The following is a 14,816-nucleotide window of genomic DNA, read 5'->3' as shown; positions in this document are numbered from 1 at the left end:
TTTTATTCCCACAAAATATTTCAATGTTATTTAAGGTCATGTTCATGTACTATGTAAAATCAGTCACAGTATACATCCTATACTTTACGAAACATTGCACTTAAAGTATTTCCTCTTTAATAGAGGATGGAATAAGTCACTTGGAAATCGGTCCATAAAAACAAACTTTCAACAGTAATATTTTTAAACAAACTGACAGATATTCTTCCATTGTTGCCAACACAGGATAAAATCTATACCAACCTTGTAATGGAAAGTGATATGTTTTCATTTCCTCCTTTGTGAGAAGGCATCTAGTCAAGCCCACTTTCTTAGAGCCATACTTTTGAATGATGGGGTCTTTCTGCAAGTTGATGCTAATTTTTGAGCTAGCAAAATGTAAAGACCCTGAAACAAAGACAATCACATATGTTATAAAGTATATTTATAAGACCTCAGAGGACATGTCTTTTAATGATGTATAGATCAAAAGGTTTATAAGCCCAATCCCAACTTTAAAGGAGCTTGCATTCTAATATATTTACAGAAGCACAAAGCAAAAATAACTCTCAAATGGGTTGTAACAATAAAAGCTATAAAAGGGAAAGGGAGAATACACTGGCTGAGATAGTCAGAAATGGTTCAAGAGAGGAAAAGACTAGCTGAGTCTAGTCTTAAAGGGCAGAATTCAGATATTTGCTGTATTAAACTAGCCTGTTAACAATGGACAGGGAAGCCTGGCATACTGCAGTCCATGGGGATGCAGACTCAGACATGACTGAGCAACTAAACTGAACTGAAACTAGTCTGTTACAGTGTCTGCCACTCCTAATAAGTCTACTGCACCCCTAACCACTTGCTCAAACACAAGCCTGTTCTTTAAGAAGCAGCAGTTACTGATTGGATTAAGAGTGGGGACCTGGCTAAAGAGGGAGCCAATTATAAACTGACCAGTAATTTGGTATTCCTTGCCATGCTCAAAAAGAATAAGGGTATCAGCTAAGCTGATCAGCTTTCTTGCTTCCAAAACTGAAGTAGAAATACAGAGAACAGACCGGTTAGAACAGAAAACAAAGAAGCTAAGATGCCATGAAAAGGATAAAGAAAAGGTCTTCACCAGAGGCACTTAGATTCTTGATGTCTTTCTAGTCCATAGGCATCCTTCAAATAATATCCTCTCACTTAAGGTGGCCTAAATGGGTATCTGGTCCTGGCAACCCAAACAGCCAAAATATCAGAAATAAGAAAAGAGGGCATTCCAAGTAAGAGAAATGTACAAACCAAACTTGGTGAGGTAATGACTAGACAAGTCAGGGAGGACAAAAGATCTTTGTAGAAGAGCAGTATAAGAAACAAGTTGAAAGAAGAGGGAAAAAGTGAACTGTAGACCACTATGAACTTCAGGCTCAAGAGTTTGGACTTATGGAGCAACAGAAAGCTCCTGAGAAGGGAAGTGGCATAACCAAACACTACTTTAAGAAAGATCAATCTCAAAGATATGTAGAAAATGTAGTAGAGAGAAAAATGACTTTGCAATAATTCTGGCAAAAAAAAAAGTCTGGATTAAGATGGTGGAGGGATGGAAGAAAAAGGATAAAAGAAACATTACAGAAGAAAAACTGATAAAGCATAGTGACAGAATAATTCAATTCAGTCAACAAAATATTTACTGAGTACTTATTATATGCCTGGAATTGCTCTACCCAGTAGATTCCCCAATGAACAAAATCAACAAATTCTCCTAAATTCTAGTTGAGAAGATGTACAATAAACAAATACATAATATATTAGGTGAGGATAAGGTAAAGGAGGAATGGGAGTGCTAGGGCAGGAAAAGGGTTAATGTCATATATTTTATAATCAGGGAAGGTCTCTTATAAAGTAACATTTGAATAGAGATTCTTAATAGCAAAGGGAATGAGTCATGCAGATTGGGTATGGGGAGCCAAAATAAAAGAAATTCTAAAATTCAAGACTGGTGTCTTAGAGAAAAACAACACTAACAGGAAAGAGGATTTGAAGGTGGAAGTCTATTATTTAAGGATGAAAAAAAATGCTTTTAATTATGCTACAATTGAGGGTACAATGGAATATCCAGGTAGCAACATCCAGCAGGCAGATGAGAAAATGTAGGCCTGGAATTTGGGACATCAAAGCCAAAGATACGGGAGTTATCCCCAGAAGAGGTGGGTAAACTGGAGAATAATAGATGAATATTTCAAAGAAAGACTAAAGTGAAGAAAGATCAAAGTGCTATGGACTTTGGACTATAACTTGGACTTTGATATTTAGGTTGGGAAACTGAAGCAAAATCCTTAGGACAGAGAATTAGCTATAACCCTCTAGTTCCTCAATGCTTACAGAATAAACCCAAAATTCTTAGCATGGCATTTACAGCCTGCAAAACATTTAAACCTACCTCTAAGCCTCATCTCTCACTACTACATCCCCTCTTATTCCATCTCCACCCCTAGTCACCCTCAACAATCCATATTCTTCAGTCACATCAATTTCTTTTTTTCAGATTACATCCTTTCTTTTACAACTCAATGGTTTTACATGAGTTTTGAATCTCATAATGACTACTCTGTAATTCACTCAAATATGTCAAAACATAGTAGATGTCAAATTAAATGAAATTGCAGGTCTGATATGGACATCTATTAGAAAGAAGGAAAGGGAAACAATGCAAAGATAGGAAGTAAGATGCTTTTGAGCTAGAAGATAATAGGAAACACAGTGATGAAGAATATGGAAAGGAATCATTGGTTCTTCCTCACCACTTTTTCATGTTCCCTCAGTGCAACTATTCAATAATTTAAATGATTTCTGAATATACATACAAAAAGCATTATTGAACAATACTTACCTTACTATCTGCAATGAACTGTTAAGGTCTATTCCATCACTCACCTCCTTGCCCCTCAAAAGACAAGGTCAGCTATAACTTGCTAATGGGACACAACCCAGTCTGAAAAACACTGCTATTGTGGATATTTATACTTTAGCTGGCCAGCATCTAAACTTGCCTATTCCCCATTGTGGGTAGTATTAGTGAGCATCCCCTCATTAGTAAGAGGTAAGATCTTCCTTCCCATTTGTACATTTGTGTGTACAAAGACCCAGGGACAGTTTAAAAATGATTCACAGTGATTCATAAGAATCTACTGTCAGTGATAACCAGGGAATATACTTTTCTTTTTCCTTAAACACACACACACACACACACAAAATCGCTTTTCTGCTTAATTTAATTGGAATTGAGTTTTGTTGTTTGCAAAAATAAACTTGACTGATAAACCTACTTGTAAGCATATCCAAGGGCTTCCCCGGTGACTCAGCAGCAATGAATCTGCCTGCAGATGTGGCAGGAACCGGGGGGTTCAATCCCTGGGTCAGGAAGATCCCCCTAGAGAAGGAAATAGCAACCCACTCTAGTATTCCTGCCTGACAAATCCATGGACAGAGGAGCCTGGTGGGCTACAGTCTATGGAGAGGCAAAGAGTCAGACATGACTTAGTGACTAAGGAACAACAAAGCATATCCATATGAGCAAATCATCAAACCAGAGTCATAATCATACCTTCCATTGCTTTGGGCAGATTCCCAATTATTTGTTTCTTTTGCAGCCCGATGATATCAGCTAGGAAATCAGATGAAGGGGGAGGCAAGCGGAATTTCTGAAAATACATAACAGGCTTTTACAAAAACGTTTGAAAGCAGTTAAAATACTGTCAAAGGTCTAGACTCAGTGCTATGCTATGTAGACTCAGCTCAGCGCTATGAAAAATCTGGACCTTAACTGTTTGCATTGTAAAATGAGAACTGTTTCCTTAATGTGTAAAAATGACTGAATAAGTGAAATACCATTTATCCTACTCTAGCAATTTGCTTTGCTTCACATTATACTAAAGAAATAAACATTAAAAAACTTGTAACTCAGAAAAGCAGAGTACCCTTTATTTTTCAAAGCACTTTCATATGCATTACTTTAGTGGATAACATGCCAGGTAAAAATGACACAGAAAAGCAATGATTGAGAGTTCAAGCCTCAGGCTCACCTGGGCTTAAATTCCAGCTCAACCACTTACTAGCTGTAACTCGGACGCATTACTCAGTTTCCTTACGAATAAAATGGGAATTTTAAAAAGTATCTCTTATAAGACTATTCTGAGAATTAAAGATGATGCATGCTAAGTATGAGTAATAAAGGGCTGAGCACATAGGTAGTATTCAACAAATTAAAGCAGAAAAGAAAATGAAGACCCAAGGAGAATTAGGTTAGGGCTAACAAATTCAAATGCTCTCCAGGGTAAATGGATGAAACAGTCTGATAAAGAATGGAGGAGGCTATGGGAAAATGAAGAGTACATGCCCTTTCTAAAGAAGACAGCAGCTATTCAGCTCCAGATACTGTTTTAAGGGAACTCAATCTTGTGATATTGTCAAGAGAGGCCAAGAAATATGGATTTTATATAAATTTTATAATTTTCAAAAACACCAATGCCCAAATAATATGTGACAATGTCAACTACAATTTGGGAACTATAGATTACAGCCTGGGAACTATAGATTGCAATCTGAGATTCTGCCTAGATAACCAAAAGGAAAAATCAGAGACAAATCTAATCCCAACACAAGGTATCAATTGTAGCCTTTTTAGCTTTCTACAACTTCTACTTCTTGTTCAATGAGGCTGCCAAGCAGCACAATTAATATATGCACTAGTCTCGAAGTGTGAGAACCTGACTCAAGTCCAAATAAAAAGTTTTCTTGACTTACATGTTTGAATGCCTTTCGGAGAAATCCAAATTCCAAATAGAACTTGTAAAAGTGTAGCTGACTCAATCCCTGCAGTATAAAAACCACCACATTTTTCAGGTGGTTTTGGTGAAAAAGCTGGCACCAGCTGTTGAAAAATCAAACCAATACAGCTAAGACTGAAACTTTTAAGTCAGTTACAGGCATTCAGAAGGGAAGTGTGAAAAATGCACTGAGCAACAGCTATCAGAGTTTATCACTGCTCATTGACTGCCTGGAAATGAAGAACAGCAATTACAGCACAGAATTTAAACAAAGATCTCTTGAGGTAATTATTTATTTCATTCAAATCAAGTAGAATACCAAGTGAAACACAATGAATTCAAATCTAAAATCTTATTAAGATGTGTTTTAAACTGGAACTAATTAAGCTCAATTTACAAAGGCGTACCTTCAACACCCTAATCTGCTCTACAATCCTTTCTATGGAAGTAGCACATGACTGGCTTCAAGAAAGCCAGTTTTAGATAAAGTAACAGAGCAATGGCAGTATCTATTAATGCAGAGAGGGTTTTTGAGGTATTTAGCTACCCAACCCCCAGACAGAAGTATATATCTGAAAATCTCTCTATTGGCACATACACAAACACAATTTTCATTAGACATTTAAAAATGGCACTAAGGATACCAGAACAGTCATATTCTCTTTGCCCTTGATTTGTAAAGAAGAAAAAAGATTGGAATTCTTAATATATGATGTTATTTCAATCAGGTCTCCATCAGAGGTTATAAACTAAAATACCTATAGCAGCCAAACAGATAATATAAATAAGGGAAGCAGGCCAGATGGGACATTGAAGTATACATCTAAAATGAGAGGCCAATATTCATAAGGACAGTTGCCAGAATTTTTTTAAGAAATATGGATTTTTACAAAGGAATTTCCAATTTAAATTGCTGGTAATTTTGTTTAAAAAATTAGGACATTCTGGGTGGGCAAATAAAAAATGTCAGGCAGATATGGTTCCCTAGATACAAATTTGAAACCTCAGGTCTATATCCATCTAAAGTTCATCTCATACCTGGGTTTAGGAAAACTGGATTTGCCCAGAACTGCATACTTCAGCAATTCACATAGCTGGCCATGGGTTACTTCACAGTTTTCAGCAAATAAAATGGTAGATAATCGAGCTTTCTGCAAAAGTAAATCAAGGCATGACAGATTATGATTATAAACAACAGCAACAAAAACAAGGCAAATTTTAAAATACTCTAGTTTCTTATTATTTTACCATAATATAAACATAAGGAGGGTTCTAATTAATTAGAAATGAAGGCCTAAAACAACCTGTGATATGACAGTATTACTAAGATATTTAATAAACACTGATACGGAACCTTAATTATAGATATCCCTAGCTTGTTATGTGCTAGTAATAGCAGGATGAATAAAATATGCTGTTAAGAAGCCCATTCTACCAGGGAGAAAAAATGCAGAAACAGGTAATTCCTGTTTAAGATATAGGTGCTGTTCTAAAGATAAAGGAGCAAAGAGGCTAAAACTAACTGTCTTGGGGGGTTGGAGAATTTTAGAGACAGCATAACTGAGATGAAAATAATGGAACCGGACCTTGAAAGTAGAGTCAGCCAGGTAGGAGGAAACATTGTGCCTAAATACGTAGTTTGGTTTGGCTGGAGCCAAGACTGCCTGTTTCGTAGAGCAATGGAGATATGAGAGGAAAGTGAAGTTGGAGTCAGATCATAGAAGACCAACGTGGCCTAAACAAAGGAGTCAGACTTTAAGCCTCTCCTTAAAACAGCTTTGTACTTACATAAAGTTATTAAAGTTATTCATGCTTATTAAAAAAGTCAGATAATAGAGAAGAGTAAAACTGACAATAGATAGGTGAAAATAAGTCACCTGTACTTGTACAATTCAAGTACAACTCATATCATTTTTCCTTTGGTCTGAGAGGCCTCAGAGTAACAGCTGTTAGGAGTTCAAGCCCCGGAGTTCCACTACCTAAGGTCAAATACCAAGCTCTACCATTCTAAGTGCCATAAGATGTTAAGAGGTTAGGGACAAGTACTTTGATCTAAGACTAAGGTTTTTTCATTTATAGAATAATTATAATTCTATCTTATGAGATTATTGGGAAAACCAACAAGGTAATGTACTGAGGCAAGAGTAATGTACTGAAGCCAGTGCCCAACATACCCTAAGATAAGTAAACACCAGATATTATTACTGCTATTTTCCCATGTGACTATTTAAAGCTAATGCTGAGCACTTACCCACTTCTTACCCACATCTATAAAATCATTTAATTCTTTGTAAGTAGGCACTACTATTAACCCCATTTTACAAATAAAGAAATGGAGGAACGACAGAAAAGTGGAGAACCAAAATCAGAATGCAGGCTCCAAAGCTCAAACCCTTTTCATCTCTAGCCTATACTGTCCCCAAGGGATTACAGTTTACATTGTTTTGTAACCAACTCCCTCCACGACAAAAAACCAAAAACAAAAAACCCCAGGGAAGTCTAGTGGTTAGGATTTGGCACACTGTAATTGCTATAGCTCAGGGTTCAGTCCCTGGTAAGGGAAAAGAGATACTGCAAGCCGCTTGGTATGGGGATTGGGGCGGGGGGGTGGCGCGGAAATCTGTAAATATCTTTCCATAGCTGTTAAATATAACAAACATCAACTTTAATAATCTACTCTCTCAATTCACCTAAAAACTTACAGCTTACCTAAAAAAAATTACCTATTGATGACACTTGTTTAAATTAAAACAGTATTATGATGAGGATCCTTGTATAGACATCCTTGCACACCTATTTTCTCAGGATAAATTCCTGGTCAAATAATCATGTACATTGTACAGGAGACAGAGATCAAGACTATGCCCGTGGAAAAGAAATGCAAAAAAGCAAAATGGATGTCTGAGGAGGCCTTACAAATAGCTGACACAAGAGAAGTGAAAAGCAAAGGAGAAAAGGAAAGATATAAGCATCTGAATGCAGAGTTCCAAAGAATAGCAAGGAGAGATAAGAAAGCCTTCTTCAGCGATCAATGCAAAGAAAGAGAGGAAAACAACAGAATGGGAAAGACTAGGGATCTCTTCAAGAAAATTAGAGATACTAAGAGAATATTGCATGCAAAGCTGGACTCAATAAAGGACAGAAATGGTATGGACCTAACAGAAGCAGAAGATATTAAGAAGAGGTGGCAAGAATACACAGAAGAACTGTACAAAAAAGATCTTCACGACCAAGATAATCACGATGGTATAGCCAGACATCCTGAAATGTGAAGTCAAGTGGGCCTTAGAAAGCATCACTACGAACAAAGCTAGTGAAGGTGATGGAATTCCAGTTGAGCTATTTCAAATCCTGAAAGATGATGCTGTGAAAGTGCTGCACTCAATATGTCAACAAATTTGGAAAACTCAGCAGTGGCCACAGGACTGGAAAAGGTCAGTTTTCATTCCAATCCCAAAGAAAGGCAATGCTAAAGAATGCTCAAACTACCGCACAATTGCACTCATCTCACACACTAGTAAAGTAATGCTCAAACTTCTCCAAGCCAGGCTTCAGCAATACATGAACTATGAACTTCCAGATGTTCAAGCTGGTTTTAGAAAAAGCAGAGGAGCCAGAGATCAAATTGCCAACATCCACTGGATCATGGAAAAAGCAAGAGAGTTCCAGAAAACATCTATTTCTGCTTTATTGACTATGCCAAAACCTTTGCCTGTGTGAATCACAATAAGCTGTGGAAAATTCTTCAAGAGATGGGAATACCAGACCATCTGACCTGCCTCTTGAGAAATCTGTATGCAGGTCAGGAAGCAACACTTAGAACTGGACATGGAATAACAGACTGGTTCCAAATAGGAAAAGAAGTACATCAAGGCTGTATATTGTCACCCTGCTTATTTAACTTATATGCAGAGTACATCATGAGAAACGCTGGGCTGGAAGAAGCACAAGCTGGAATCAAGATTGCCAGGAGAAATATCAATAACCTCAGATATGCAGATGACACCACCCTTATGGCAGAAAGTGAAGAGGAACTAAAAGCCTCTTGATGAAAGTGTAAGAGGAGAGTGAAAAAGTTGGCTTAAAGCTCAACATTCAGAAAACGAAGATCATGGCATCTGGTCCCATCACTTCATGGGAAATAGATGGGGAAACAGTGGAAACAGTGTCAGACTTTATTTTTTGGGGCTCCAAAATCACTGCAGATGGTGACTGTAGCCATGAAATTAAAAGACGCTTACTCCTTGGAGGAAAAGTTATGACCAACCTAGATAGCATATTGAAAAGCAGAGACATTACTCTGACAACAAAGGTCTGTCTAGTCAAGGCTATGGTTTTTCCTGTGGTCATGTATGGATGCGAGAGTTGTACTGTGAAGAAAGCTGAGTGCCGAAGAACTGATGCTTTTGAACTGTGGTGTTGGAGAAGACTCTTGAGAGTCCCTTGGACTGCAAGGAGATCCCACCAGTCAATTCTAAAGGAGATCAGCCCTGGGTGTTCTTTTGGAAGGAATGATGCTAAAGCTGAAACTCCAGTACTTTTGCCACCTCACGCAAAGAGTTGACTCATTGATGGGAGGGATTGGGGGCAGGAGGAGACAGGGACGACAGAGGATGAGATGGCTGGATGGCATCACCAACTCGATGGACGTGAGTTTGAGTGAACTCTGGGAGATGCTGATGGACAGGGAGGCCTGGTGTGCTGTGATTCACGGGTTCACGAGGAGTCGGATATGACTGAGCAACTGAACTGAACTAAACTGAATCATGTATACCTTACATTCTGACAATATTGCTAACTCCTGAAAAAATATACAAATTTATACATATCAAATAAAAATATACAATATTGACTATGTATGAAGGACTCTATATGTAGCAGTAAGTAATCATAGTTCCCAAACATGGGATGTCAGAGCCTGAGTAGGATGGGGAGAGCATACTACACAGGAGGAAGTCCAGGTGAATGCAGAGTTCCAGAAGGAGTGGTAAGAGAGCCTTCTTAAGTGAATAGTGAAAAGAAATAGAGGAAAATAATACAATGGGAAACACTACAGAACTCTTCAAAAAAACGGGAGATGTTGCAGAGAGGCAGCCAATTCTGACTCCATGTTGAAACTGTTTCTTTGACTTGGTTTTCGTTGCTTTTGTTATTATATATAACCATACAGAATGGTTTGCCTCAGAGAATCCTGCCCCTCTGCCTGACTGCTCTGAACTAAAATGTCTTTGTCAGAACCCTGTCCACCTGTGGATGGCAGGAAGGAAAAAATTAACACATCCCCTGCCTGAGGCTTGCCATTCTAGATGTTTGCAAAATTAATGGCCTTTTTACTTTGCTTCTTTCTCTCTACTTTTAAAAGAACCTGGCATCCAGCCCCCAATAAAATGGTTACTTTGAGGTGCTAGTCGCCATCTTCTCAGTCTGCCAGTTCTTCCTTGCCTCAACACCTCGTCTCGGATTCACTGGCCTATTGTGCAGTGAGCAGAGCAAGCTTGGACTCAGTAACAGAGATACCAAGGAAACATTTCATACAAAGACGGACACAATGAAGAATAGAAATGGTAAGGACCTAACAGAACCAGAAGATATAAAGAAGAGGTGGCAAGAATACAAAGAAAAAACTGTACAAAAATAATGACCCAGATAACCATGATGGTGTGGTCACTCACCTAGAGCCAGATATCCTAGGAGTGTGAAGTCAAGTGGGCCTTAGGAAGCATTATTATGAACAAAGCTAGTGGAGGTGATGGAATTCCAGGTGAGCTATTTCAAACCCTAAAAGATGATGCTGTTAAAGTGCTGCACTCAATATGCCAGCAAATTTGGAAAACTTAGCAGTGGCCACAGGACTAGAAAAAGTCAGTTTTCATTCAAATTGCAAAGAAGGGCAATGCCAAAGGATGTTCAAATTACCATACAGTTTCACTCATTTCACATGCTAGCAAGATTATGCTGAAAATCTTTCAAGCTAGGCCTCGGCAGTACGTGAACTGAGAACTTCCAGATGTACAAGCTGGATTTAGAAAAGGCAGAGGAACCAGAGATCAAATTGCCAACATCCTTTGGATCATAGAAAAAGCAAGAGAGTTCCAGAAAAACATCTACTTCTGCTTCTTTGACTATGTCAAAGCCTTTTACTGTGTGGATCACAACAAACTGTGGAAAATTCTTAAAGAGATGGGAATACCAGACCACCTTACCTGCCTCCTGAGAAACCTGTATGCAGGACAAGAAGCAATAGTTAGAATCGGACATGGAACAACGGACTGCTTCAAAATTGGGAAAGGAGTACGTCAAAGGCTGTATATTGTTATGCTGCTTATTTAACTCATATGTAGAGTACATCATGAGAAGTGCCAGCCTGGGTGACTCACAAGCTGGAGTCAAGATTGCTGGGAGAAATACCAACAACCTCAGATAAGCAGATAATACCACTTTAATGGCAGAAAACAGAAAGGAACTAAAGAGCCTCTTGATGAAGGTGAAAGAGGAGAATGAAAAAGCTTGCTGAAAACTCTACATTCCAGATACAAAGATCTTGGCATCCAGTCCCATCACTTCATGGCAAATAGATGGGGAAAAATGGAAACAGTGACAAATGTTATTTTCTTGGGCTCCAAAATCACTGTGAATGGGACTGCAGCCATGGAATTAAGATGCTCCTTGAAAGAAAAGCTGTAACAAACCTAGACAGTGTAGTAAAAAGCAGAGACATCACTTTGCCAACAAAGATCTATATAGTCTAAGCTATGGTTTTTCTAGCAGTCATGTATGGATGTGAAAGCTGGACCATAAAGAAGGCTGCATGAGGGCTGAATGCCTGAGAGTTGTTGCTTTCAAACTGTGGTGCTGAAGAAGATTCTTGAGAGACCCCTGGACAGCAAGGAGACCAATCCAGTCAATCCTAAAGGAAAACAACCCTGAATATTCACTGGAAGGACTGATACTGAAGCTCCAATATTTTGGCCACCTGATGCAAAGAGCCAACTCATTGGAAAAGACCCTGATGCTGGGAAAGAGTGAGGGCAAGAGAAGGGGGCAACAGAGGAAGAAATGGTTGGGTGGCATCTCTGACTCAATGGACTTGAGTTTGAGCAAACTCAAGGAATTAGCAAAGGACAGAGACGCCTGGCATGCTGTAGTTCATGGGGTCACAAAGAGTTGGACATGACTTAGTGACTGAACAACAAGGGTTAGGAAATCAGAACATACATTGCAGGACAGTGGCCCAGTGTGAAGTGTCAAAGCCTGAGCAGTATGAGGAGGAGAGCAGTGAAGCTGGCATCAGATGTAAGAATTTAGGGTAAGGAGGGCACCAGTCCCAAGGGACAAATAGTAGTGTCACTGAATTCAGAGCCTGAAAAGGATATGTGCAGGCATCCACCAAGTGAGTAGCTTGTCACAGTAGCAATGAAGGCATTCACAATGGAGAGTGACCTGGTACATTATGCAGAATGACCAGAGCCTAAGCTGGGTGAGGAGGGTGTGAGGGTGTGAGGCAACGGCAGGAAGAGGGGACCAAATCAAATATATTTCAAGGTAACAAGAGTCAAATTTTTCAGCTATATAAGGAAGTTATAAATATGAAAAGAGAGACAACTAGAATGAACTCAGTGGAATTGGACTGGAAGCAAAGATTCTGATATGAATTGACAGTTTTTCAATATATATAGATATATCTATATATATATATAAGTATTTTAATGTAAACATATGTGTGTATAAACCTATACACACATATTTCTTAGCTCTCATTTGGAATATTGACATCCCAACAGCAATCAGCATATCTAGCACCCAGATCTTGAATTTCTAAATGTCATTCTCCACTAAAAAGAACCAAGTCTCCTCAGAGAGATGGCTGATTTCAGGGCTAAGACAGGGGAAGCATAGAAGAGTCTGAAATATCTTTTTGTGCCAGAAAAGTAAGAAAATGCTCAAGAATGATTAGGTCCATGTCAAAGGGACACAGAAGCTAGCTTAATGACCAAATCTGGGATATTTTGAACACCAAAATAAATATAGTAATGAATTATAATTAATTGAATAAAATAAGTATCCACAAATTCATACTAATAAAAAATGGATAAACTGAAAGTTTAATGAGGAAGCATCTCCCCACAAAATAACAGAAAAAGAGCAACTTTAGAGAAATTTAGCACATATTTTCTTAATCAAATTATCATGGTTCATATTATCAGTACTGGGACAAGTCAAATTAGGGTACAACCTGATAAAATACAAGAGAATATAGTATCACTTCTGTGAAATTCCTGTCAAAGATGTATAACCTGAATCTAATAATGAGAAAACAAACCTAACTTGAGGGACATTCTGACATTCTACAAAATAACTGGTACAGGTTCTTCAAAGGTAGTAAAGCCACAAATGTCAAAGACTGAACAATTGTTTGCATCGAAGGCAACATAACAACTAAAGTAACACATTTATTCTAAACTAGATCTTATTGCTAAACAGGACGTTATTAGAACTGGAGAAACCTGAATGGGATCTGAGAATTAGATGGTAGCATATATCCATGTTATTTCCTGATTTTGCTGGTTGCATTTTAGTTATGTAGATATTAGAAAATATGTAAACACTAAAATATGTGGGTGGATAAAAGTTTCTGATACTGTCCTCGCAAATTTTGAGACGGTTTCAAAACAAAGTGATGAGATTGTCAACTTCCTTCAACTTTCTACCACGTTAACCTTTAAAAAAAATCTGTTTTGCCAATCTGATAGGCTCCCCCAAAAGGAATCGCATTTTAAAAGACTTCATAGCACTAATTCCCTTACTATTGTTTATCTTCTCTCTCCACTAGAAAGGCAGTAGAGATCTTTGTTTACTCACTAATGTTCCCCAAGTGCCTAGAAAGACAATAGAAATCTGATGACTATGGGGATGAATGCCACAGAATACTCAAGAAATGACAGATTATCAGCCTTATTATTCCATTACTGGAATGTAAACTGCACGGGGGCAGGAAATTTTGTGTATGCACTGGTATATCTGCAGAACCTAGAACAATTCCTGCACACAGAAGACTTCAAAATATTTGTTGAACATTCTTCTCGCGTGCCAGGCACAATACCGGTTTTAAACCGCCAATACCAGCCCCAAAGTAAATGGTATTGTATTATTATTTGGGAGTCCCAAACTGCCTCGGGCTGCCCTGTCGGGATCCCCCCCACCCCACTGCTCACCTTGGCTACAGGTTGCTGCCTTTCCTCAAGATCCCAACGGGATCTCATCGCCTCAGCGGCCCCGACCAGCTTGCTCGGAATCCGCCTCCTCTTTCTGCCCTTCTTGAAGGTGCTCCCGCTCCTTTCCCTCTCTGGCTCCATGAGCTTGTTGAGAAAGATCGCTTTTAAGCGCTCTGAGAAAACCCCGACGCCCTGATGGCCCAGGCTGTCTCCACAGTGGGGAGGAGTAAGGGCTTCGACAGCCTACCTAGCACCTTTCTCAGATCCTCTCAAATCAGTTTACGGAGCGCTCCCCGCCCAACGCAGAAAGCTAGGGCGCCAACCGTCTTCCCCGTTACTCCACGCAGAAAACGACGCAGCACCAAGCCAAACGGCTTTACTGCCGACGCTGGAGGCCGAATTCGAAACGGTCCCCCAACGGTGCAAACGCGCCTCCGTCAGTTAGGAAGAGAGAAGGGGGCGCTTTCTAACTGCTTCTCTGTCAAAAACCACTCTCCAAACCCCGTATCCCCCCCCCCCCGAAGACGCCAAAAGAAGGCGGGAGGGAGAGTAAAGATGACCGCCGCCTCTGCCTCAGCCACAGGCAGAGAAGCCGCTGCAGCACCCTCCCCAATCGCGCGGGGAGTTTGAATGGGCGGAAGTGGGGCTACAGAGACTTCCGGCAGTTGGGCTGAGGCAAGGAAGGAACGTCAGGAATGGCGACCAAGAGACTCGCACGGTATGCAAGGCGGTTCTGGGCGGTGGCGGGGGATCGCTCCTGATCCGGCGCTAGCGTCCACTCAGTGTCCCCCGTGTTCAGCCTCCATTCTCTGCAGTTTGG

General features: G+C 39.5%; 2 protein-coding genes across 6 annotated transcripts in view; one reads left to right on the top strand and one right to left on the bottom strand.

The window, feature by feature from the left end:
* REXO5 (RNA exonuclease 5) overlaps window positions 1-14,628 on the bottom strand; it is a 60,302-nt gene extending 45,674 nt beyond the window's left edge. For both annotated transcript variants that reach the window (XM_004020820.6, XM_012104209.4), the window contains exons 1-5: window positions 13,997-14,628; window positions 5,823-5,935; window positions 4,762-4,888; window positions 3,563-3,659; window positions 244-387 (exon numbers count right to left, since the gene is read on the bottom strand). In XM_004020820.6, the coding sequence (XP_004020869.3) occupies window positions 244-387; window positions 3,563-3,659; window positions 4,762-4,888; window positions 5,823-5,935; window positions 13,997-14,137 (622 nt within the window). In that variant the 5' untranslated portion in view covers window positions 14,138-14,628. The remainder of the gene's footprint in view (window positions 1-243; window positions 388-3,562; window positions 3,660-4,761; window positions 4,889-5,822; window positions 5,936-13,996) is intronic.
* Window positions 14,629-14,659: 31 nt separating this feature from the next.
* The window catches only part of ERI2 (ERI1 exoribonuclease family member 2), a 55,241-nt gene continuing 55,084 nt past the window's right edge, over window positions 14,660-14,816 (top strand). For all 4 annotated transcript variants that reach the window (XM_042240498.2, XM_042240497.2, XM_060405792.1 and 1 more), the window contains exon 1: window positions 14,660-14,714. In XM_042240498.2, coding sequence (XP_042096432.1) covers window positions 14,692-14,714 — 23 coding nt within the window. In that variant the 5' untranslated portion in view covers window positions 14,660-14,691. The remainder of the gene's footprint in view (window positions 14,715-14,816) is intronic.

This window comes from Ovis aries, chromosome 24, assembly GCF_016772045.2.
Source record: "Ovis aries strain OAR_USU_Benz2616 breed Rambouillet chromosome 24, ARS-UI_Ramb_v3.0, whole genome shotgun sequence".
NCBI lineage: Eukaryota > Metazoa > Chordata > Mammalia > Artiodactyla > Bovidae > Ovis > Ovis aries.
The sequence above is the reverse complement of the archived record's forward strand: the minus strand, read 5'-3'. Positions and strand labels throughout refer to the sequence as shown.